Source organism: Triticum dicoccoides, chromosome 3A, assembly GCF_002162155.2.
Source record: "Triticum dicoccoides isolate Atlit2015 ecotype Zavitan chromosome 3A, WEW_v2.0, whole genome shotgun sequence".
Classification (NCBI taxonomy): Eukaryota; Viridiplantae; Streptophyta; class Magnoliopsida; order Poales; family Poaceae; genus Triticum; species Triticum dicoccoides.
Window position 1 is genome coordinate 498,705,187 of NC_041384.1, and position 25,239 is coordinate 498,730,425.

A 25,239-nucleotide genomic window follows, 5' to 3' on the forward strand; every position below is an offset into this window, starting at 1 on the left:
CAACACTTAGTCTGTGATTTACCTACCCATACTAATAAGAAAAGGCTAGCGCTCAACCGGGTGATATTTTGGCGCGCCGTTCGTCACCTCGTGTGTATGACGCGTGCCCCATCGATCATGTTACAAATGACGGCGACAGCACCAAAAACGGTTGCAACATAGACTGCGTTGCAATGAAAACTTCCTTTTTACATGAACCATAGAATATGGTTCGACGGAGCGCAACACGGCTCATGTTGCAAAGCCCCGAAGCAATAACAAGCCATGTTGTGAAGGATGGGGGAAGATCGGATGGTTGCGGAGGCGGCCAGGCGCACCAAGTTGGTAGGTGAGAATTGCTCGATCTCCTTGACTCGTTGATTAAGAAATTGTAGGCTCTCCTTGATTCATTAATCATGTGTCCACCTTTTTTGTGCTCAATTGCCCTTTCATCGCTCAAAAATACATGAACAAAGAGGCGGCAAATTTTACACGCGATCAAAAATAAAGGAAAATACGAGAGAAGGCCTTTGCCATCTCTCAGTTTGTCAAGTGGCCAGTTGAGTTGTAGCATTAGCATGGTAGTGCGGCGTAGCTCTCCTCGTGTATAGTCTCCAACGTGGGCCGCCGCCTCGACAAGCGACCGCCACGTATCCGTTGATTGAGCTCTTCGATCTCTGCCCCAGCCGCTTCGTTGTCCACGGCCATCTCATCCAACCGCGGCGTCCTGACCGGCCCGACGTCCGCCTCGGCGGCAACGGAAGCCACCCCGGGCGGCGCCACGACGATGTCCGCCACCTTGGCCGAAGCGGGCCTCCGGGCATGAGCCTCGCTGGCGAAAACGTCGGCGGGCACGGCCTTGGAGCCAAGCCGCTTCATGGGGAAGGCGGCGTAGACTCTCCCGAGCTCGAGGTCCTCATCAGCCGCAAGCGCCTCGATCCGGCGCCCCGCCTGCAGCGCGCGCGCGTCGGCCAGAAAATGGCCCGGCGCCTCGAGCATCAGCTCAGCCGCCGTCGCCGGGGGCCTGACCAGCCACAGCCCGCCACCGGGGAGCACGATCCTGACGTCCTTGGCCGCCCCGGGGATCATGGCCAGCATGCAGGACGCCAAGTTCCCCATGCCGAAGAGAGTCAGAGATAGGGTAAAGGCGAAGACAGAGTGCAAGGAATGAGAGCTGTGATGGTTCGGCGTGTGTGGCTGCGCTGCGTGGGATCGGTTGCGCGGGGGATATATGCTAGCCGGAGGAAACGCGTGATATAATAGGAGCATACTGAGACGCGGATGTTTGGTATATGTGTGTATATATACTTTATATGGAAAAAAATAGCGTATGTGCATCTTGTAGCTTTAGGTTAGACCCTAGTAGCTTTGGTTTTTCGGCCGTTCATCGTCTTCACTTCAGAGGTGGCGATGGCAATGCTGAATAAAGAAGGTTCAGATTTGTCTTCAACGAAGCAATCGGTTCTATTGTTGAGGATGAATTTGGAAATTAGTCTGTTCAAATAAGGATGGTGTGGCGGCGGCATCATCCTCGTGGTGGACCAGTGTCCTCGGGCTCCATCGTTGCGACGACGTTTGCTCCAACGCCGGTGTGGAGCTTGGGAGGTAGTCCATGAACGGATGCACATTGTGATATGCATCGACGACATCTGAAAGACAGAACATGTGCTGGATTCATGGTTGATAGATGGCAGGTATGGCTCCCTCCTTCGACGTCTTAGTCGTGGTAGGGTGCCAAATCTGGAGTTCGACGGTGTGTCTGGGGTGTTGCCCCCGTCTGATTTGTTCAACGGTAGTGACTTACTTTTGGTGAGTCACCTTGGAGGTCCGCAAAGTTGCTTATCAACGATGGAGCCGTATCGAGCTCGGGTGAGGAGGTGATCCGTCATTTTTTTTTCTTTGGTGACTCTGTGGTGGTGCCGGAGGCAGGTGACGGGAGTTGGTGTTAAGTTCAGCGATGTTCTGCTATCTTTTCAGTTTTGTCATGTCGGTCTTTACATGACTTGTACTTTGTTTTTCATGATATCAATGAGACATGTATTAACACGTAAAAAAGTCAAAAATTCTGAAAATATTTTCAAAATAAACTTGATCTTACTTGTATTAAAAAATCACATAAAGGAAAATAAAACCGTTGACTTCTTTTCAAGAAAAACAAAATTTTTGGTCGAAATAGTGTGAGTAGAGACTTATAATAGCAAGTATTTTTTTGCATTTTTACTCTGAAGCCAACACTGGGTTTTTATTCGTGAACATTTATATACTGGTGCAAAAAAGAAGTCAAGTTTATTCCAAAATAAACTTCTAAACTTTTTTGTGAAAAAAAAGAAATTCTCATATAAGATGTATATACAGCCAGAAACCCCCGAGCATACTGCTAGTATTTGGTTTTTTTCGAGTGGATGGTAGTAGTTAGTTTGACCGTGTGTGTACATGGGTTTATGTTCAAATTTTCAGAGTGGACATATTACTCCATCCAGAATGTAACTCTAAGAAATTTATTTATATTATAAAAACGTGCCTTTAAATCTCTATTTTTAATGAAGCAGTTGGTAGCCTGGTACTTCGGTTTTATTTTCGTCCGGATTTATTTCCTCTCACCTCCCACCACCATCTCCCACGGGTTTTCTTATTCATTGGTTTATTTTTTACTTCACTATTTTCTTTTAAAAAGTAGCACTTTTCAAACATACAAAAGATCACGGATCTAACTTTCCTAACATATCCAAATCAACCAATCTCTCTTATTCAATTTGCTTTAGAAAACAAATAATAGATTTTCGGGAAACAAATAAAGAATTTTAAGAAAATTAACAAGTAAACCATGACAAACAAATCTTATTGTGGAAGTGTTATTTTTCCCCTACTCCTAATGTAGGAGTCCGTACGTGGTTTGGTTCGTTTGTACCCTTCGACCCCACTCCCACCGATCCCCTCGCCCACCAATTTTCTCTATATCGGTTTTATTGAAAGAAGAAAGTCGGCAGGCAATCGAATTTTCTGAACGCTATCTCCCATGTCCCATAGCCAAAAAAGGGAACCCTCCTTGTCCAGATTTTCTTTTCCTTATGCACATAGAGTAACATTTATTCCATATACAACACCAATCAGACTACAATCTTTCCGTATATACAACTGATACCTCCATGACTCCATCTCCTCTCTGTTCAAATCGCCATGTTTGTCCGTGGTTCCTCGTCTCGGCGAGGATCCCCGGAAGCGAGGCAAATTTTGCCATCGGAGCAGGAGATGACGGGGCACATGACGACAACGCGCCCCGCCGCTACGACCGAGGAGGAGGAGATGGTCATGGCCGCCTCTGCAGCGGTCAATGCCGCGCCACCGGACGCAGACGATCGGGAGCACTAGAAGAAAGTGCGGGCGAGGAACAAGAAGAAGCGGCGGAGGGTGCCGAGCGAGGAGGAGCTGGCCGCGCTGAGGTCCGTGCTCCGCTGGGCCCGCCACGGCAGAGGCGGACGACGAGGAGGAGGCGGACTACGCGCACCTGTTGCCGGCTGGGAGGCGGCGGCCGCGCGTGACGGTGGAGCTGCATGCGCACTCGGCGCGCAGCGACGGCTTGCTCTTGCCCGCGGCGCTCGTGGAGCGCGCACACCGCAATGGGGTAAGCCTTTCTTCCCGCCTGTCACCAACTGCATAGACGTTCACGACGTGCTCGACGAAACAACTGGCTCCAATGTTCTTCAGTTCCGTAATAGCCGATGCCATGTCCGAGCTCATCCTCGTGTGCTGCTAAACACCTCCGCCGCCACTTCTTTTACTCTTGCTATGCTTTGTTTCGGAAGGATGATGCCTAGCACGTTCGCACACTAACTCTGTTACCTGGTGATCAGTACAGGTGAAGGTGCTCGCACTGACTGATCATGACACCATGGCCGGTGTCCCGGAGGCGATGGAGTCGGCAAAGGAATTTTCCATCAGGATCATCCCAGGTGTTGAGATAAGCGCCCTTTATTCGCCTAGGTAACCCTTTTCTCGCCACCCTAAAATTTGTAACACGCCTTGATGGTCACACAGATGTGGTTAATTCTCAAAGTTGTTAATTGTTCTGAAAGCAATGGATCAGGAGCGGATGAACTTGTTCATATTATCGCATACTACGATAGTTGGGGCCCTGGGAAATCTCAGGAAGTAGAGAAGGTTCTATCTAGCATCAGGGAGGGCCGCTATACACGTGCCAAGGAGATGCTATCGAAATTTAGGAACCTCGGCATGCCATTGAACTTTGAAGATGTGTCTACTATAGCAGGGAATGGAGTGGCTCCAGGGCGGGTGCACGTGGCGCGTGCCATGGTTGTAGCTGGATATTTTGATAATCTTTTTTTAAGCCCAGAACCGTGGAATAATCGTTCTACGGTATATTTTCATTGAAAGAAAAAAACAACAAAAAAGAAAAGGAAAACAGTATCTGCATAAATTGGTAACATGGGCAAGCTTTCAGCAGGTACTTGTACGATGGAGGGCCTGCTTATGCTACGTAAGTATACATTTTTAATCATGGTCATGCATGTTTTTGCTTCATTTCGCAGCAGATGCAGAGTAGTTAGTTTATACTGATGTGGATTTCTGTTGTTCATTTGTAGTGGCAGTGAGCCAGATGGGAATCTGTTGTGCAGCTAATATATACAGCTGGGGGCATAGCTGTTTTGGCTCATCCGTGGGCATTGAAAATCCTATTCTTGTGATAAAGGATTTGAAAGTTGATGGTCTGCATGCTATTGAGGTCTATCGAAGCGATGGAAAACTATCTAGTATGAATGGCATGATCATTTTTCAGTCATAACAAGTGATACTTTATGTTACCAATTTATGCAGATACTAATGATGCATCTAACGTATATGTCTATTTTATGCCTTCGTTGAGAAGAAAATGTCTAATGTATCTGAACTTCAATGGAATTAACTGCTGAATTTGTCTAAACCAGGTTTGAGTGATCTGGTTGATACTTATGAGCTTCTGAAGCTCGGTGGATCAGATTACCATGGACGAGATGACAAGGAAGAACCTGATATAGGAAGCGTTGATCTTCCAGTCTTGGCATTTTTTAGATTTCTTGAGGTAGCTCAACCAATTTGCTGCAATGCTATCAAGGAAATTTTTGCAAACACCACTGAAAGATCATAAGTATATATGGCCTAAAAGGATGTCATCGGACTATCTCTGTAGATGATTTATGTAATAGGTGCCTTTCTTCTCCAGAACTGGAGGAAACAGGTGATTCTGAGATTGAGGTCCTCCGGGGGAAACTTGCAGACAGACGACAATTCTGTTCATAAAGGAACCATCGTTCTCATCGGCGGCTGCAGGCTGTTGTGTGACACAGAGATCTCATTTTTCTAGCAACTACAGGCACTCAGTCAAGCACTAGGAAGAAGGGAGTTGGTCAGACGATTATCTGATGACCTGATATGCTACCTGGTGTCTTTTAGTAACAAATATAACTTCTTCTCCAGAAAAAAGAACATTGAGAGGCATGCTACAGTTTATTTTGCCCTGAGAATTGCTCATAATTTTGTAACAAAGACAAACATGCCAGTAGACCTCTTACACTTGACTCCGGCACCTCTTTCTAGAAATAGATGGAACTGAAGTTTCCTGTTCGATATTTTTACATACCTTTTGTCTAGGCCAAAGGTGTGATTCTTCAGGGTTAATACTTCATATATTGTTAGCTCTTGATTCTTGTAGGACATTTATGACAATTTAGCTTCAAATCTATTCGTATTTTTTCTGGGACATTTATAAGTGTGTGCCCAAGCTTCAAGTATGTATAGTGCGCACACTTTGTTCGACAAATTATAATCCCAATCAAGGTCAAAATCGATGCATATATGACATCACAAATCTCCTCCAAGGAATGATCATATAAAAAAGACACTTAAAAATACAATTCGTTCGAAGTATGTTGTTTTCCTTTCTTGAACTTGTATTCCGTCATTTATTAATATTTATTTACACGTCCATTAACGTATTATGAAGCTAATTTTACATAACATTACAGGGGCATGAATGAATAAGGAGTGAATTTAGATCATGGCCCTTCAGGTTTGAAGGTATTGTTCATGTAAATTTGTTATTCCTACTAAAATTGACATACTAATCCTACATGCTCCTAAATATTCTTGCAGGGATATATTATGATAACTCCCCAAAATCAATACTGTATAATGACAGAAGTTGATAATCTATATCAGTAGGAGCAAGCTTTTTTTAGGGCCAATGACAGTGGGAAAGGCTCTCACTGACTTTTTTTTTCTTTATTAAAATATGTTAGGGGTCAACTATACAAATTTTTTCTTCCTCTGCTCCAAGAAAACCATGGAAACATGGTGGAAAGGACTAAAACAAAATAATTGAATGAACTCTTTATAGCGGAGAAGGTAAGAAAAAAAATTCTTCTTCTACTCCAAGTTTCACAACTCTAAATCTTTCAGTTGTAGAAGATAGCAAAATGGAGATTAGACTAATTTTCCTTCTCATTTTGAAGATAACAACAACATTTACTCCATCACAACGCACAGGAACCTTACTGGTAAGCGGTTACGTCAAAAAGAATTTGGAAATCAACAATCATCAGTTGTGAGATAACAAAATAATCACATCTGACTTGATCACTCAAAAGAACTTATGCAGGAGAGAACCCTTATTGTACCACTGCTCACGCCATAATTTATTTGATTCAAGTGGAGAGCTTTTCTATTCCCCCAAAGCCCAAGATATACAACATTGTTTGAGAGAAAGGTAACAACCTGAGCAGATTCTAGATAAGAAGAGGTCGAGGAAGATTCTGTTCCTCAATTTTTAAAGTCACGGAAGTGCATGAAGCTAGATTTGAGAATGAGACTGAGAAGAAAAGACCATGGGGTGATCAAAGTACAACAGGTGGTTCAAATAGAATGTTTAGAATACATATGTATACAGTTCAATTTCAGTTTATAGAAATGAAAAGTTTGGTACATCTCGACTGAAATAAAACTCAAACGCCCGGGCGGACACCCAGTCAGTGACTGGTCACAAAAAAGTGAACCCGACATTTTGTTTAAACGGGTCTCAAATGCCCGCGTTGATCGACGCCCTTCATATCCAATCCAAATCTAGGGCGGACATGGGGCGCCCAGGTGCGTTCGCCACGTCAGACTCTAAAGCCCTACCCCAGCACAGATTGCACCAAATCCATCAAACTCTTTCTCCTCCTCCCATTTGCCACCTACCTTTCCCGCTGTCGAGCCCTCACCATCCGCCACCCTTGACCCTTCCTCATCGCCGGTCCCGATCCGTCGCCCTAGATGTCGTCCCGCCCGTCCCCGACCACCGCGACAGAGGTTGTGTCCGCCTCGTCCGTCGGTGTCCCGTCCTTGCCGTCGAGGGATTTGAGGAGAAAGGGGCATGAGAGATGGAGGGGAGAGGAGGTATCGACCGACGTTGCGGAGGGAAGAGGAGGATGCGGTGATGCCGTCGAGGGGAGGAAGGTGGCAAGGACAGAAGCGGATGGGCTCTAGCAGTGGCGCGAAGAGGAGGAGCATCGACGCCCTGGAGGAAGGATGAGGGGCCGATTGACATCGCGGAGGATAGGAGGGGTCGGACGATGGTGGAGTCGAAGGGGCACCATTCCTGCGAATGAAACTGGCGACAACATTTCTGATATTGTGAATGAATATCGTAAGCGTATCAAGTAATTCTTGGTTCATCACTCTCTATGTATACATAGTCTAATTAATTTTTTATATGAACTTAAATCGCAAGTGAAGTAGATTCCAATTATTACCCAATTGCACTCATGCTATCTCCAACATCCACTATGTTTATATATAAACTCAACCAAAATATTCCAAAAGCCCGTGGCAACACACGGGCATTCTACTAGTATAGATTAATGGCCTGCTTAATTTGATGCCAACGTTTGGCATTCCATTGTTTGGGCATAAAACACCGAGCTTATGAATAATTGCTAAATATTGGTAAATTTGATTTACTAAATGTTGTCTTGCCAAAATATTGGCTAGCCTATTTTTAGTTGAAGACCAAACATTCACTACCAAACACACGTGTTTTTAATCGAAATAAAAAATTTATCATAAGCATACTGTTTCAGTGATGCAGTGACCTATGTAGAGTTTGCATAATCGAAACTACTGTGTCAAAAACGCTCTTATATTATGGGACGGAGGGAGTAGCTCTTTTTGTCGTTGTCACCTCTTCCGTGTTTGTTGGGGTTGATGCATTCCGTGTTGTACAAATACCTTTTCCTTTTCTTCTTTAATATATATATATATATATATATATATATATATATATATATATATATATATATATATATATATATATATATGAAAATGGTTGTGTACTCCTGAGAGTACGTACTCCCACTTCTCATATACCACATAGATAAATCTTGTATACCACTTTATTATTTTTAATATACTTCATTAGTAATTATTAGATATCCCAAAATGAGTTCCATGAAAAAATTCATGTGAGTCTACATATTTTTAAATGTTTATGTATATACTGATGTGTTTGTAAGTGAAAAAGGTATATTACAAAAAGTACATCGCAGATGATATTTTTTCAACAAAACTCGTATTGAGGTATCTTAGAATATTTAATGAAGTATATTGAGAATAATAAAGAGATATAATTAATGCGTATATGAGGTATATTGAGAATGAGAGTACATACTCCCAGGAGTAACAACGCGGAAAGAATTCTGTGTTCTCAAGAAAAACATGCAATAACCAAATTTCCTCTTTGAAATGATGGGAAAGAGATACATAACTATATAATTTTGTTCAAAAGAACATGAGAGAAATACTCGTGAAAATATATAGTATGAATCCTTTAGACAAAGAAGGATCGGTTTGTGTTGTTGAGTGATAACAAAATGAAGTTTTCAAGCTGCTATTCATAAATAAAGAAGACTAGATTAGTACTTCTACTGCCCATGGGTAAGTGAGATTCGGTCGATCTCCTTGATTCATTATCATTAATAAAACAATCGTAAAGCTTTTGTGTGATTATATGTGACAATAAACTCATTTTATGAAAGACTGAAAAAGGAAATATGAATAATAAATTTTCCTTTTCACAAGAATGAGAGATAAATGGTAGCTAACATACATACATGCATACACACATACATACATACATACATGAATTCTTCATATGAAGAGGGTTCAGTGTATTGTATTGTTGTTGAGCTAAAACGAAGAAGAAGAACTGATTGAAGTTGATAAAAACAGAGAATGGGTACAAATAGGTTTATGTCCAAAATCTGAGAGATAATATATTATCCTAGAATGTACCTCTAGGAAGTTTATTATAATTTAGAAGCTCGAAGATGTACCTTTAAAAATATATAAAATGTGCAATGCAAGGGGTTTAAATCAAAATAAAAAGTGTTACCAAGAGCCTATCAATTTGGTGATTCGATGGCCCATGTAGAGTTTGACATAACTAGCTAATCAAAACTTCTAGCTCTCCACACCGTTGCCATTTTTCCTTTGTTTGTTGGGGTTGGCGCATTTCTTGCTGTACACTCCCTTCATTCTTAAATATAAATCTTTTTAGAGATTTCAATATGGACTACATACGAATGTATAGACATAGTTTAAAGTATAGATTCACTTTGCTCCGTATGTAGTTTATATTAGGAAATCTCTAAAAAAACTTATATTTAGGAACGGATGAAGTATAATTTTTTAATCTTTTCTTTCTTTCAAGAAACAACACAGAAAGAATTCCGTGATGAAAAAGTGTTAGACTATGTATAGCTTCTGTACTTATGTACGTATATTGTACGTATTGTAACACATCCATTATATATAATGAGATAAGCCACCCCTAGAGGGTTGTGCTGGTTCCCCCAAAACTTATTGTCTTACATGGTATCACGCTAGGTTACGATCGCTTCCGCTTCCAAACCCTAATACCCGTACCGCCGCCGCAGCCGCCGCCGCCTTCACCGCCGCCATGTCGAGCGCCGCCACCACCGGTTCCATTGCTGCGGGGTTCCTCCCGGCCTCTCTTGCGGCTCTGCTCAACCTCCCGCTCGATGCCGTCGCCGTTCCGGCTCCGATCGGGACCAGGAGCATCGGCTCCGTCTACTCCACGCCGCCGGCGCCCTCGCTTGGGCGCGACCTCGTGGTCCACACCGCGGTGCCGCCGTCCGCTGCGGACTCCGCGGGCGTCGTCCCGCCGCTCCTGCCGCAAGCGGATCACACCGCCCCGCTGGCGGGGTTGGCGGCGTCCGCCCCGGCCGCAGGCCTTGCGGCGTCCGACCCGGCCGCGAGCTTTGCGGCGTCCGCCCTAGCTGCGGTCCCGCCTCCTCCCGCATCGGCTTCGGTGCCTCCGGCTGCCTCCATGGTGTTTGCACCCCAGGCAGCCCCCTCGATGGGATCGTCTTCGCCGCCGCCGTTTCACTTCGGTCATCTCATCACCATCAAGCTCTCCGCCGACAACTACATCTTCTGGCGTGCGCAGGTTCTCCCGCTCTTGGGGAGTCACTACCTGCTAGGCTACGTCGACGGATCGCTTCCCTGCCCACCCGCACTGGTAGACAGCGTGAACGGTCCGGTCTACAATCCGGCCCATCGCGTCTGGACGGGGCAGGACCAGGCGAACCTCTCCTCCATCCAGGGGTCGCTCTCGCCGGCAGTTGCCGGACTTGTTGTCTTCGCGAAGACGTCTCGTGAGGCCTGGACCATCCTTGAGCGAACCTTTGCAGCGCAGTCCCAGGCTCGTGTCTCTGCACTTCGTCGTCAGCTTGGAGAGTGTCAGAAGCTTGACTCCACTGCCACTGAGTTCTACAACAAGGTCAAGGGCCTCGCCGACACATTGGCCTCCATTGGACAGCCCCTCACCGACTCCGAGTTCAACTCGTTTATTGTCAATGGTCTTGATGAGGAGTATGATGCCTTAGTCGAGATCATCAACGAGCGGGGCAACTCGACACCCATGCTGGCACACGAGGTTTTCTCTCGGCTCCTTCTCACTGAGCAACGGGTCGAGACACGCCGCTCCAGGGGCACTGGCTCCCTCTCGGCCAACGCCGCCACCAAGGGTGGCCGCTCTTCTTCATCACCCCGGTCTCCCTTGGGGCTGCCACCGTCGCCCGCCTCGGCCCCCCCACCTACTGCGACCTTACCGGGGGCTGGCGGTCCACGTGTGTGCCAGCTTTGTGGCCGCGATGGGCACTGGGCCTCCAAGTGTCATAAGCGCTTCCAGCAAAGCTTCCTTGGTCTTGGCAATGACGGCAAAGATACACGCAACAATGCCCGTCAGGTCGCCATGGCTGATCGTCCCGCGCCGCAGAAGCAACAGGGACACACTCAGTCCTACTCCATCGATCCACACTGGTACATGGACTCTGGGGCGACAGAGCATCTGACCAGCGAGATGGGGAAGCTTCACACTCGTGAACCCTATCATGGCTCCGACAAGATCCACACCGCCAATGGAGCAGGTATGCACATCTCTCATATTGGTCAAGCATCTCTTCTCACTAGACATGCCAATAGGAGTCTTCAGCTTCGCAATGTTCTTCGAGTTCCATCTGTGACCCGTAATCTTCTTTCAGTTCCTAAACTCACACGTGATAATAATGTGCTTTGTGAATTTCACCCTTTTGATCTTTTTATTAAGGATCGGGGCACGAGGGACATTCTTCTTAGTGGGCGGTTGTGCCAGGGCCTCTACCGTCTGGAGCATCCTGGCGTCGCCCGTGTTTTCAGTGGAGTTCGGGTCTCTCCGTCACAGTGGCATGCTCGTCTTGGTCACCCGGCCACACCTATTGTCCGTCATATTTTGCGTCGTCATGAGCTTCCTAGTTTGTCTAGTAATAAAGATGTAGCAGTGTGTGATGCTTGTCAGCAGGGCAAGAGTCATCAACTTCCTTTTTCGGAGTCCAGTCGTGAGGTGAAACATCCTTTAGAACTTGTGTTTTCAGATGTATGGGGTCCTGCTCAGACTTCTGTCAGTGGTCATAATTACTATATCAGTTTCGTTGATGCTTATAGTCGCTTTACCTGGCTTTACCTTATTAAACGTAAATCTGATGTGTTTGATATTTTTGTTCAGTTTCAAAAACATGTTGAACGTCTTCTCAAGCACAAAATTGTTCATGTCCAGTCGGACTGGGGGGCGAGTATCGCAACCTCAACTCCTTCTTTCAGTCGCTTGGGATAGCTCATCGTTTAGCATGTCCACATACACATCAGCAGAATGGTTCAGTCGAACGTAAGCATCGTCATATTGTTGAAGCTGGTCTTACTCTTTTGGCCCATGCATCTGTTCCGTTTCGGTTTTGGAGTGATGCTTTCACCACTGCATGCTTTCTCATCAACCGTACTCCCACTCGTGTTTTAAACATGAAGACTCCCATTGAGGTTCTCCTTAATGAACAACCTGATTATACCTTTTTCAAGGTATTTGGGTGTGCTTGCTGGCCGCATCTTCGTCCATATAATAAGCGCAAGCTTGAGTTTCGTTCTAAGAAGTGTGTTTTTCTTGGCTATAGCTCTCTTCATAAAGGTTACAAATATCTTCATGTTCCCACTAATCGTGTCTATATATCTCGGGACGTCATGTTTGATGAGCATGTTTTTCCCTTTGCCAAACTTCCTGTGTCCACTGTCGAACCACCATCTCTGCATTCATCCTCTGTTGTTTCTGACCAATTTGATGATGTTGCATACTCTCCTTTGCTGTTACCTAACCATGGTGCAGGAACCGGACGTGGGGCTCATTTGGAGCTGTTGGAGGATTCACCATCATCATCGCCGCCTTCTGATGGGCACATCGATCGCCCTATGTTGCATGGCATCGATTCGCGTGCCCATGCATGGTCACCCGAAGAGCCCGTCGCGCCGAGCATCTCCACTGCTCGGTCCGCTACGCCAGCGACCGCCGAGTCTCCAGCGGCTCGGCCCTCTTCGCCAGCGGCCGCCGAGTCTTCAGCGGCTCGGCCTGCCACACCGTCTTGGCCCGCGGCTCGGCCCGTCACGCTGTCTTCGCCTGCAGCTCGGGTCCGCGACGCCGTCCTCACGTCGCCTTCATCCGCGGATCGGCCCGCGACACCGGCCGCGCCACGGCCCACTATGTCGGGCTCGCCATCGGCCCGGTCTGTGACGCCGGCGTCGCCAGCTGCTTCGTCTGCTCTGCCGGTTTCGCCGGTGGGCCGGCCTTCTACGCCGACCGAGCCCGAGGCTACTGTGTCTGGCTCCTCGTCACCGGCTGACTCGTCAACGTCGCCGTCCTCCAGCCCGTTGCAGGCTGCTCCGTCGACCTCGGTGGTTCCTGTGTCCCGACCACATACACTCAGTCGCAGTGGCATTTTCAAACCTAAGGAACGTAAGGATGGTACGGTTGCTTGGTTGGCTGCTTGTTTGGCTGCTGCTATTGCGGATCCATCTTCTGAGCCTCGCTCATATCAGGCTGCCCTGCGCATTCCACATTGGCGAGAGGCTATGGAGCAGGAGTTTCATGCTCTCCTTCGTAACAAGACATGGACTCTCGTTCCTCCACCACCACGGGTAAATGTTATTGACTCAAAATGGGTATTCAAAGTGAAAAAGCATTCGGATGGATCTATTGAGCGTTACAAAGCGCGACTTGTTGCTCGCGGTTTTCGGCAGCGCCATGGTCTTGACTATGAGGACACCTTCAGTCCTGTCGTCAAGCCTACCACTATTCGGCTTCTTCTCTCCATTGCTGTTTCTCGTGGTTGGTCACTTCGTCAACTTGATGTGCAGAATGCTTTTCTACATGGATTTTTGGAGGAAGAGGTTTATATGAAAAAGCCGCCTGGTTTCTCTGATCCTGATCGTCCTGACTATATCTGTCGTCTCTCCAAAGCACTATATGGTTTGAAGCAAGCTCCTCGTGCCTGGCATGCCCGCCTTGCCTCTGCCTTCGTGCTCATGGGTTTGTGCCGTCCACTGCTGACACTTCATTATTTCTTCTACAGAAGCCAGAAGTCACTATGTATCTTTTGGTATATGTCGATGATATTATCCTTGTCAGCTCTTCTCAGTATGCTGTTGATGCTCTTGTCTGCTCTCTTGGTGCTGATTTTGCGGTCAAAGATCTTGGGAAGCTTCACTACTTTCTTGGAGTTGAGGTCACTTCTCGTGCTACTGGTCTTGTCCTTACGCAGAAGAAGTACTCCTTGGAGTTGTTACAAAGAGCGGGCATGCTGAAGTGCAAACCGACCACCACACCCATGTCGTCTACCGACAAGATAACAGCTGTTGATGGTGAGCTTTTGTCTCCTGCGGATGCCACAGAGTACAGGAGCATTGTTGGTGGACTTCAGTACTTGACGATCACGAGACCAGATATCTCTTATGCTGTTAACAGGGTTTGTCAGTATCTTCAGGCTCCCAGAGATACTCATTGGGCTGCTGTTAAACGCATTCTTCGTTATGTTCAGTTCACCCTGACATTTGGTATGCATATTCGGCCGACTTCCTCTCGGGTCCTTTCGGCCTTCTCTGATGCAGATTGGGCTGGTAGCCCAGATGACAGGCGATCCACGGGGGGTTATGCAGTATTCTTTGGCCCTAATTTGATCGCCTGGAGTGCTCGGAAACAGGCTACTGTGTCACGTAGCAGTACTGAAGCTGAGTACAAGGCTGTGGCTAATGCTACTGCAGAGATTATTTGGGTGCAGTCTTTGCTTCAGGAGTTGGATTTGTCTCAACCACAGCCTCCTATTCTTTGGTGTGATAACATCGGTGCTACACACCTTTCTGCAAATCCAGTATTTCATGCCCGAACGAAACACATTGAAGTTGACTATCACTTTGTACGGGAACGTGTATCACAGAAGCAACTCCAGATCAAGTTTATCTCATCTAAGGATCAACTTGCAGACATCTTCACTAAGCCTTTACCTCTGCCACAGTTTGAGGCTTGTAGGCGCAATCTTACCCTTCTCAGTTCTTTAGAAAGTGGCTAAGATTGAGGGAGGGTGTTAGACTATGTATAGCTTCTGTACTTATGTACGTATATTGTACGTATTGTAACACATCCATTATATATAATGAGATAAGCCACCCCTAGAGGGTTGTGCTGGTTCCCCCAAAACTTATTGTCTTACAAAAAGAAACATGAAATAACTAAATGCCCTCTTTGAAAAGAGGATAGAGAAATACATAATTTGTTCTTTCAAAAGAACATGAAAGAAATATGCATAGAACTATATAAGCATTTGCCATGGAAATCACCAACGAAATCATCAAGTTCTATTAACATTCCAATGAAAGTTGTTGGCTGGGCTGCCCAGGTTCACCGGGAGGCAGCTCCGCCGTTGTATATACACGTATGAATCCTTTCGACAAAGAAAGAAAGAAAAAAATCGTTTGTCGTTGTTGAGTTATAACAAAAGGAATTTTGAAGTTGATATTAAGAAAGCAAAAGCAGAAATAGAATTATAAAAGGAGTACTAGTGTTGCCCATGGGTAAGTGAGAATTGCTCGATCTCCATGACTCATTGACAAAAAAATGATGAATCTCCTTGATTCATTAATCACTTGTCCACCATATTTTTGGGTTCAATTGCCCTTTCATCGCTCAAAAATACATGAAAAAGAGGCAGCAAATTTACACATGGTCAAAAAAAGGGGAAAAAAGAATACGAGAGAAGGCCTTTGCCATCTCTCGGTCTGTTAGATGGCCACTTGACTTGTAGCATTAGCATGCTAGCGCGGCGTAGCTCTCCTCGTGTATGGTCTCCAACGTCGGCCGCCGCCTCGACAAGCGGCCGCCGCTAATCCGTTGCTTGAGCTCCCCGATCTCCGCCGCAGCCGCCTCGTCGTCCACGGCCATCTCATCCAACCGCGGCGCCCTGACCGGCGCGAGGTCCGCCTCGGCGGCAACGGAAGCCGCCTCGGGCGGCGCCACGACGATGGCCGCCACCTTGGCCGAGGCAGGCCTCCGGCCATGAGCCTCCCTGGCGAAAACGGCGGCCAGGCGTGCCACGTCGGCGGGCGCGGCCTTGGAGCCGAGCCGCTTCATGGGGAAGGCGGCGTAGACGCCGCCGAGCTCGAGGTCTTCGTCAGCCGCGAGCGCCTCGATCCGGCGGCCCGCCTGCAGCGCGCGCGCGTCGGCCAGGAAATGGCCCGGCGCCTCGAGCATGAGCTCCGCCGCCGTGGCCGGGGGCCTGACGAGCCTGAGCCCGCCGTCGGGGAGCACGACTCTGGCGCCCTTGGCCGCCCCGGGGATCCTGGCCAGCGTGCAGGACGCGAAGTTCCCCATGCCGAAGAGAGAGAGGCCGGAGATAGGATGGATAAAGGCGATGAGGTTGAAGACAGAGTGCGAGGAATGGGAGTTGGTGTGGGTATGTGTGGCTGCGCTGCCTGGGACGGGTTGCGCGGGGAGATATATAGCAGTGGCGCGAGCAAACGCGTGCGATGGACGATGGATGTGGGTGACGACGGTGGCGTGGTGGGTGGGTGGGTGCGAGGAGCCGGAGGAAGAGACGAAAGGTGAGCTGAGTGAGGAGTGGGGTGGTGGTGGCCAGGTGGGTTGGCGTCGTCGTCCAAGAGGATTTGCGCGTGGGGCCGACCGACCACGGGCCACGGGAGTTCGTTGGCTCGGCTTCGGTTGGGCTCCCACCCTCCCTCGCCTCGCCGGCGACGGACGAGAAAGAAACCTACTCCTGTAAAATCCACTTGTTGATCAGTGATAATCCTGGATAATCGCCCACGTTATCCCGCGTGAAATCCACTTGTTGATCAGTTACATATTACGATCACGACCAGCTAGCAAAAATCCACTTGCTGACGAGTGACATGTTACGACCAACTCTCGAAAATCCACTCGCTGATCAGTTAGAAAGAAACCTAGTACATCCCGCGTGGCTGCGCCTGCTGTACAAGATGATCAGGCGCCTGGCGGTGTGATCGACTGATCGGTGATCGGACTTCTTCTATTCGTGTCCACTTTGAGATCGACAGGGTGGTCACGACTTTTGGTTGGAAAGACAAGCCACAAGGCACGGTCTGGTCCATCGACCGGCAGCGTCTCCACAGTTTGATTGTAAGTGTCTCGACTTTTGGCTGGATTTCTGGAACACTGGCTTGAATCTTGCAAGCTGCCTACCTACGTGCCTATTGGAGAAGGCATGTATATTGCAGTTGGCATAAAAAAAGGTATCAAATGCCTTTTCGACAGATGAAAAAAAAGGAAGACAAATCATCGACATGATAATTGCCCCGCGCAAATATACAAGAAACCCTAAATGTGGCTATCTCGGTGATTTGCGAGAGCACATACGGTCCAACAGAGAGATATGCAAGCGGATAGTCCATGATCGATCGAGTATTATACTTAAAGTCAACGGACGTTGCAATATTTGATTTAACTTCATATAGTGTTGACTTTCGATGTATCATTGGACTTCTCAGAAAACATTCTTTCATAATATTTTTTATATTTTATATCAAACTACAGTTAAAAAAGTGTACTCGATCAAGTTTCAACAGACTATTAGTCGTTGGCAGATACGATCAAGTTTCATCTGGAACTTACGTTCTGGCCTGATGTATTAAGTTTCAGAATTTACACCTGGTGGTATGATTGTGCCTACACTATGTTTGATTGGCGCGTCTCTCGATGGATTTGACATGCTAGCTACTCCCTCTCTGACTTTTTACAAGACGTTCTTAGGGGTTTTAGGATCCATGACAGTGTCAAGAAAGTCTTATATTAAGTTAGGGAGGGAGTACAAGTTAATCACTCAGGATGAGTGGCTCTCTTTCTACAAGAGGATGTTGGGTCGATCCTGCATCTATCTATAGTGCATGCCGGCAACGACACTGACCGCCCAAATGGTTCTCCGACCATAATGACAGGCGATGCAAGCGGTGCGTGAAGTCGGGGAGGTCCTTGGGGTCCAAGAATGGCCGCCAAGAGGTACGGCATCTCCTGGCACCCCTGTCCCCCTATGTTACCACCGACGAAGTGGCATGCTTCTTCATGTTTGGCGGTGTTGATGTGAAACCTGAACCTCACCACCGACGAGTACTATCTCACTCCTTTGAAAGAATTCCGTTTCGCACACAAAATACTCTCTTGAAATTCTTTTGTTTCTCAAGGACCAAGCTGTAATGAACTTTCTGGCGATCTCCAGAAGCACTCTCCAGACCCCTCCTCCCTGGATGAAGGCCCGAGGCCAAGAGTGGCTTCTACGGCCAAGTCAGTCAGTTAGCTTTAAGTAAGCAGTACGCTGCACGCGGCAGGTCAGTATCCTCATTGCTCTATTGCACATTTGCACTGGCAGACGAACCCGGGCCGGGCCTGCAGATCGTCAGTACAGGGAACACGCAAACGGAAAGAAGAGAGAAACAAAATGTTTGAGCTGACAGAAGGCACGGACAGTGACAGTGGGTGTGAAACCAGCTAGCTAGGCTACTACGAGGTCGTTCAAGGGCTACAGAAACCGACCGGGGGGGACCTCGACCGCGCAGCAGCTTGACTGCGACTCCGTGGCCAGGTGTGGCTCGCTTGACCGACTCCCCCCGAATCAAAAATCACATGACCCAAATCATATGCTGGCAGCAGTAACATGTGTGCTCCTACGTACCTACAGAATACCAGTGTCTTCTGCAACTTGCAGAGGCGAATCGATGCGCGAGAATTGATGTCACGGACGAAGCTGCCGGGAAGGGATCGCGATCCCGGCGGCTGCTGCTGCAACTTGCGGAGAGCTAGCGCATGACCCCGTGGCCGGGCACATGCAGATGCAGCGCCTGCAAATTTGATAAATTTGATCTATGAACGAAATCAAATCACAGAATAAACTACCCGTGAAACTATTTCACGCGGCTGACCTTTTTGTGTGACGCCCGACACGAAGGCGCCACACTACACTGTGCAACGCCTCACAGATAGGCGCTACACACTTGGCCAGCATTGCACCTCAGACTGCCTAAAAATTGCTAAGTCATTGTGCAGAGCCTAAGAGCTAGGCGCTGCACTATATAGTGTGGCGCTTAGCTCTCAGGCGCTGCACTAGTGGTTGCACTACAAAATGAAGCAACCACTAGTGCAACGCCTAGAGGTTAGGCGCCACACTGTATAGTGTGGCGCCTAGCTATCAGGCGCTGCACACTGACTTAGTAATTTTCGGATCACAGGGGTACGACACTGGCCAGACGTGTAGCGCCTATCTGTGAGGCGTTGCACAGTGTAGTGTGGCGCCTTCGTGTCGGGCGTTACAAAAAAAGTCAGCCGCGTGAAATAGTTTTACGAACAATTCATTTTGTGATTTGATTTTATCCCTAGGTCAAATTTGTCAATTTTACCCCTGTGCCTGTGTGCGTGCGTTGTTGCGCGGGTGGCGCGCCGTGTGGACTTGACGGCCGGGACGGGCGCCCTCGGCGTGGGCGGGAGCGTGCACGGCGCCGGTGCGTGTGTCCGGAATGGCCAAGCCCCGCGGGACGCTGGCTCCCGGTGGTTGGTTGCGGGGGCTAATTATGGGCCGGAGGCGTGTCCGCGTCACGCGACGCTGGCCGCTCCATACTCGGCGTCCCTGCTGTACTCCTTCCGTTTCAAAATAAATGATTTAATTTTATACTAATTTTAGTATAAAGTAGAGTCATTTATTTTGAAACGGAAGAAGTACTCGCCATCCGCCGGTGCCGCGCTGCTGTTGCTACGTACGCCTTGAGTTGGAGGGCCGCTGTCTATCAGTGGGCATCGCCGTCGCCATCGCGTAGCCACCGTGCTGCGCGATGGTTGGCGAGAGAGTTGGGAGTGCGAATGGTTGGCCAGAGAGTCTGGAGTGCGAATGCTTGGCCTCGGTCGCAGGCCTGGTCCGTGGCCTGCGCACTCAGTTTTAAGTAAGTGGGTACGACTTTGGTGCGTGGCTGCCGTCGAGGAAAAACAGCTACTACTAATATGTGGTTGTTAACTGTGCTAGCAGCACCAGGTTTGTGGAGCATTTTCTACGCAGCCATCTGCCGATGTTCTCGTTCTCGTGGTGGGAAATCTGTTCTGCGTCTATGATGGCATTGAACATCGACATATGAGCATCCTGACTGAACTATGCGCTGGGCCATTACATATGAGCACATCTCCACCACCATAACCTCCAAGATTCTGATCCTTGATACGAAGTTCGGTGCCACCCATGACAACGAGGATTAAAAACAGTGCCGATCAGATTCAAGATGATTCAGTGGACAGTAAGAAACACATCATCGCATGAGGATTAAAACACAATACCGATCTATATTAATCAAACAGATTCAAGATGATTCAGTGCCGAGAAAGAAACCTATACACATTAATTATATCTAACCAATGGCAGTACTGAACGGAAGCTGCTGAAGCGCAAGCTTCCTTTGCTGAGTATGGAAACAATCAAATGTGGCAGAGGGGAACAATCAGAACAGCACTGGACGACTGTCGTCGACCAACATACTAGGCAGCAGCCAGTCTCTCACAAGTAACAGCCGTCAGGTTTCCAACTTTCGCCTACGCAAAGAGAGCTTAAACTTCTCTTGACAAATAGACGGCCAGCCGCCTTTCTTCGAAGGAATACTCGATCGCCTCCGGCAATGTTGGCTCTGGCTTCTCGTAGACAAGGGAGACAGGAGCAGCCGTGACCTTGCTAGCCACAGCGGGCGTCATTGCCAGCTGCATCGGAGCCGCCACGGTCATCGGGGTCTTGAGATTCAGTGCTGCTCCAAATGTCTTGGGGTTGGGGGTCCGGTTCTCATCCTCGGTGTCATTGGTGACAGAGCGCGCAGGAGTGGAGGGGACACTGCTTGGCGGCGGCATGATCTGCGCAAATGGCTTGCGAGGTGTCTCGGTTTCACGCAAGGCAGTGGCATTGAAAGATAGCTTCTTGATGGGAAGATCGCCAATGTCCAAGCCTCTGCTGGCTGAAATTGTTCACATGCATCAGAGGTTTATGATGAGAAGAAACTGAGACCTGCAGTACATGAAACCTCCTGATAGGGGATGGATGCTTACCAGGGGACAAATGGGCAATGTCTTCAGTTCTCTTGGCAGCACGAACATTCTTGGAATGCAGTATGTCTGTTTTGGGTGCTTGCATCGTGGCTCCACCCATGGACACCCTGCGGTTTACACCACCCATCGAGTGTCTAGGCGCCTTCTTTATGCTTTGAGGCTTGGATGGACTTGGCTTTGAACCGTAGAGAGCTTCCTGCTCGGCTTTGAGCTGATCGTGGAGCTTCTTCTGATCCTGCAGTTATTCAAACTATTGACGAAAATGCAAAACAGATGCCGTAAGGAATTCAGATAGCAATGCAACTGCACAGTACCCTTTGTCTCTTCTTCTCTTGTTCTTTCTCCTGGCGAACAATCATGTATTCATCCAGCATTGAGAGAAGGCGTACCTGCAAAATAGTTCATGGATAAACCTCAAGGAAGAAGGAAAAACAAACACCGTTTAAAAATGAAGTATCAGTAAATAGACATACGCCATCATATGTGAACTCTTTTCCTCTTTCATTCTCCCAAGCAATGATTTTTGTGGTCAAAACATCTACCATTCCTGCCCAAGGTGAATAAAATGTAAATCAGATGAAGTGATAACAGAAACAATAAGGAGTACATCATCTGAATATATATAACTGGACAAGGAGTTATAACAGATCTCATTCGGCAAGAATACCCGGAATCTTGTTAACCAAAATGCGAGCTTTCTCAGCCCTCTTGAGCGTCAGATGTGCCCCCTTCCCAGCATTGTAACGATTGTCATCCTAAATATTCCAGATAAAAATCATTAGTAGCAAATAAAAGGAAACAACAATTAGCCAAAAAACAAACAAGCGAAGTGCAACTGAATATTGAATTGGCCATCATCCATACTTTGTTGTAATCTTCCAGCCAGGCTTCCTCCTCACATGCATTCAGAAATCTTTCAACCTTCTCAAGAATATCCTTTCGACTGAAAGCTTCATCTTTCACTGTTGCAATGTGAGCCTCAATTTGTTCCAGCACCAATGCAGGATCAATAGCTCCTGTAGAGTAAAGGGCAAACGTGGATGAGGTGGTTTGCCTGATGATTTGCAGGCATGGAGCACACCTTACTAAACACAAGATATCAAGAAGGCGGCAGATGAATTTACCCGACTCAATAGCCTCAATGTTAAATTCATCTGAATATCCTTCCTCGCCAATTAGATGCGCACGTCTTCTGTGCTCCTCCAGCTCCGATTTCTTTTTCAAAACGAGGTCCTTCATTTTGCTTCCTTTCAGTTGCTCAAGCCTTAAAACCTCAGCTTCCACCTACATTATGAGCATAATCTATGAATATTTCCTGTCTCGATAGGAACAGATAGCAATAGCAGCTGTAACATGAGAGGAATCTCTGCAGGAATAGTGACTCACATAGCTGAGGAAGTCGATCGACAGGGTGTTGGGTTCTGTTATTTCATGCTCCGAGGCAGCAATATTGCACGTTACATTCTGGAACATCTGCTGCTCTTCAATTGGTGTATCCATAAGATTCCATAGTTCTAGCATTGTCGATGCAAAGTCTTGAAGCTGAGAGGTTCATGTCACCAGAGTTAAGGATTGAGTTCAGGTATGCAACACATATTTCAAATTGTAAAATAGTACAGAAAATGCTGACCTTTTGCATCCTCTGAATTTTTATTTCACGAAGTCTATCCACAGCCAATGCTAGTCTCTCGATTGTAGTGTTGCTCAGGTTCTTTGATCCTTCAGCTTCGTCCAGGCTAGGGTGCACCTCATGCACTGTTTGTTTAAAGTCAATGCCAAGCACCTCACATAAGGAATGTAATGTGTTCAAATGATCCATCACTTGCTTTAATCTTTCCCTCTGTCAGAAACACAAAGACATAGTGAGATTTATATGAGCACTGAACAAAAAGAGCACTGCTATACATGGATAGAGTATGACTGGTGAAAGAATTTGATTGGCAGGAGTGATGATGACCTTCTCTTTCTGAAGAGATTCTAGCTCCTTCGTTAACTCCTCAAACTTTCTTAACGACAGATCAGACTGATCCACAGGAGTTTTAAATGGCACAAAGTCTGAAGGCCTGATTTCGGATGAGATTTTCTTAATCTCCTCGAGGACATGAACGAACTGGCTCCATCTTTCAACCTTTTTAGTCCGCATCTCCTCTAAATATGGGATAATTGCATTCAACTCCTCCCTTAAACCATGCAATTTCTGGTTTGACTACAAAATAACAGAACAAAAATACATCAGTCACAGCCTGAATTCCAACAGAAAGTTGAAGCTATTCTGGACAGCAGTTCAAGAGTGTGTTGTATGTACATCGAATTGAACCTTTTTTTTGCGAAACACATCGAATTGAGCCGCCATCACATATTCATGTAGTAGATTATCAAGTCTCAAATACAACAGATTTTGAGTGCCATGCATATACAGTGAATTCAGTAGTGATCACATAACCCAAACAGCAGTATTCTAGTTACAACGGCTGTAGAATAGTTAAAGTGTAGGAAACTGTATGCTTATTGACTCAACTCAAAGTGAAGGGGAAAATGAAGTTGTATTTACATATTTCCTGGTATACTAACACATTCGTAAAAAAAAGTAATGAAGAGATTAGTTGGTGATGGCCTGTTACTGTCAATTGCTTCCTCTATCAAACGGAGTGTTGGACACATTGTCCCTTCCAGCAGTAATCATATTTGATTTATTTCATCTTAGCTATTAGAGGGTACAAAACTAAGTGCAGTTTTCAGATTGCTGCTAAAATTCCCTTCCATAATTTGTCCATAATTTTTATCCATAATTAGCACTATTATCCTTCTTTTCTTTTGGTTTGCTAGGAATAATTAGCACTATTCGATATGACAGCATACCACACTAGTGGAGGTGGAGCCAGGAACAAACCTGCCTGACGTGAACCGGCGGCTCGCCTATGGCCGAGCAGATGCCGGCGAGCTCAGCCTCGGCCTCGGCGATGGATTGCCGCAGCTGAGCCCTGCAGCGGTTGGCCTGGTCGACCTTCCTCCTGTAGACATCGAGGCATTCCTGCTCGAGCTCCAGCAGCGTCTTGTCCCGCACCGTGTCGGGCTCACCGACCTCATCCCAGATCACCTGAAACCGGAAACATCTCTCAGTCCCTGGAGACAGCAGCGGGGCGAACAAGAAACAAACAGCGCAGCAAACACCGCGGATCGGGAAGCCGCGACGTACGTTGAGCTCGAGGAGAAGCGAATCGCACGGGTGGAGCTGCTGCTGCTGGTCTCTCACCGCGCCAGCCATCGTCAGGAGCAATCTGCAAGGCGGGTCAAAGATCAAATCCGACGCCGTGGCAGGGAACCTACGGCCGCGCGTAGCAGAACGGGGAGACGGAATCACCGGTGGAGCTAGGGTTTCCGCCTCGCTCACGGGGAGCGAGCGAGCGGGCAGATCCAGCCCGAGGAAACCGCGGGCGAGGCTCCAACGGCCCGGGGGGTTCGGGGCTTACCTCTCGGCGCGGTATCGGCAGGCCGGCGGTGGGAGCGCGCGGTGGTGGCCGCCGAGGGGGTCGGGGTCGGGGTCGCGCGGCTGGGTCCTGGGACGCGAGCGAGAGGGCGGAGGAGGAGGAGGAGAGGAGAGCAGGGGAGGGAGAGTGATTTGAAATGGTTTGAAACAGGGGAGAGGGAGGGGGACAAGAAGAGTGGAGAGGAGTGCGGGGGTTGGAATGGAAAAAAGAATCGGAAGGAATCAACGGAGGGAGGGGGACAGCCGCAGAGAGACGTTAGCGGAGGTCTTTACTACGCAGGCTCCGGAGAGAGGGATCGCATCCAGGGCCCTCCGTTTTGAATTCGACGGCCGGGATGGGAGGCTCATCCGGCCGTTTGGGCTTGCCAGGTCGGCTGCCGATTGGGTACGTGCGCCGGGAGCGGTGACGGATGGAGCCCACTCCTGGGTTGCCACGTGTGGACCGCGGAGCTGACTATTTTGCTTCTTTGTGACAGCAGTTTGCGAGAAGCAAGAGTTAATGCTTTGTCACAGTACACTTTCTTTTTTTGCGTAGAGTTAATGCTTTGTTACTACAAAAAGATGCACCAAATCAGCAACGGGCTTGTTTCATTTGCTGCCGAAAATGACGAGCCAGCATTTGGTAAGAACGCACAAATGTGGAACGCAGCCAAAAAGTTGGAGGGAAATGGTGAATCGAATTTGGTAAAGGAAAAAATATATACTTTTTCCATTGTAAATTAATTGAAGTACTAGGTTTCCACCAAATTAAACTTCTTTAAATTTGATATATACG

General features: G+C 47.6%; 3 protein-coding genes and 1 long non-coding RNA gene across 4 annotated transcripts; 1 reads left to right on the forward strand and 3 right to left on the reverse strand.

Moving 5' to 3' along the window:
• Positions 1 to 360: 360 nt before the first annotated feature.
• Positions 361 to 1,183, reverse strand: LOC119271746. Its single transcript, XM_037553453.1, has one exon. The coding sequence runs from the start codon at positions 1,096 to 1,098 to the stop codon at positions 553 to 555; it is 546 nt and encodes a 181-aa protein (XP_037409350.1). The 5' UTR covers positions 1,099 to 1,183; the 3' UTR covers positions 361 to 552.
• Positions 1,184 to 3,168: 1,985 nt separating this feature from the next.
• On the forward strand, positions 3,169 to 5,684 carry LOC119271748. Its single transcript, XR_005134663.1, has 3 exons — positions 3,169 to 3,601; positions 3,836 to 4,474; positions 4,581 to 5,684. It is a non-coding gene; the product is annotated as an uncharacterized LOC119271748 (long non-coding RNA).
• Positions 5,685 to 15,488: 9,804 nt separating this feature from the next.
• Positions 15,489 to 16,398, reverse strand: LOC119268786. Its single transcript, XM_037550489.1, has one exon. The coding sequence runs from the start codon at positions 16,250 to 16,252 to the stop codon at positions 15,689 to 15,691; it is 564 nt and encodes a 187-aa protein (XP_037406386.1). The 5' UTR covers positions 16,253 to 16,398; the 3' UTR covers positions 15,489 to 15,688.
• Positions 16,399 to 20,204: 3,806 nt separating this feature from the next.
• On the reverse strand, positions 20,205 to 24,669 carry LOC119268787 (65-kDa microtubule-associated protein 3-like). Its single transcript, XM_037550490.1, has 13 exons — positions 24,448 to 24,669; positions 24,174 to 24,255; positions 23,868 to 24,074; positions 22,935 to 23,183; positions 22,608 to 22,817; positions 22,364 to 22,519; positions 22,102 to 22,261; positions 21,842 to 21,993; positions 21,645 to 21,732; positions 21,451 to 21,524; positions 21,292 to 21,366; positions 20,978 to 21,212; positions 20,205 to 20,886 (listed from the first exon to the last, which is right to left on the reverse strand). Exons 2-13 carry the CDS (start codon positions 24,240 to 24,242, stop codon positions 20,492 to 20,494), a joined length of 2,070 nt encoding a protein of 689 aa, XP_037406387.1. The 5' UTR covers positions 24,243 to 24,255; positions 24,448 to 24,669; the 3' UTR covers positions 20,205 to 20,491.
• Positions 24,670 to 25,239: the final 570 nt, after the last annotated feature.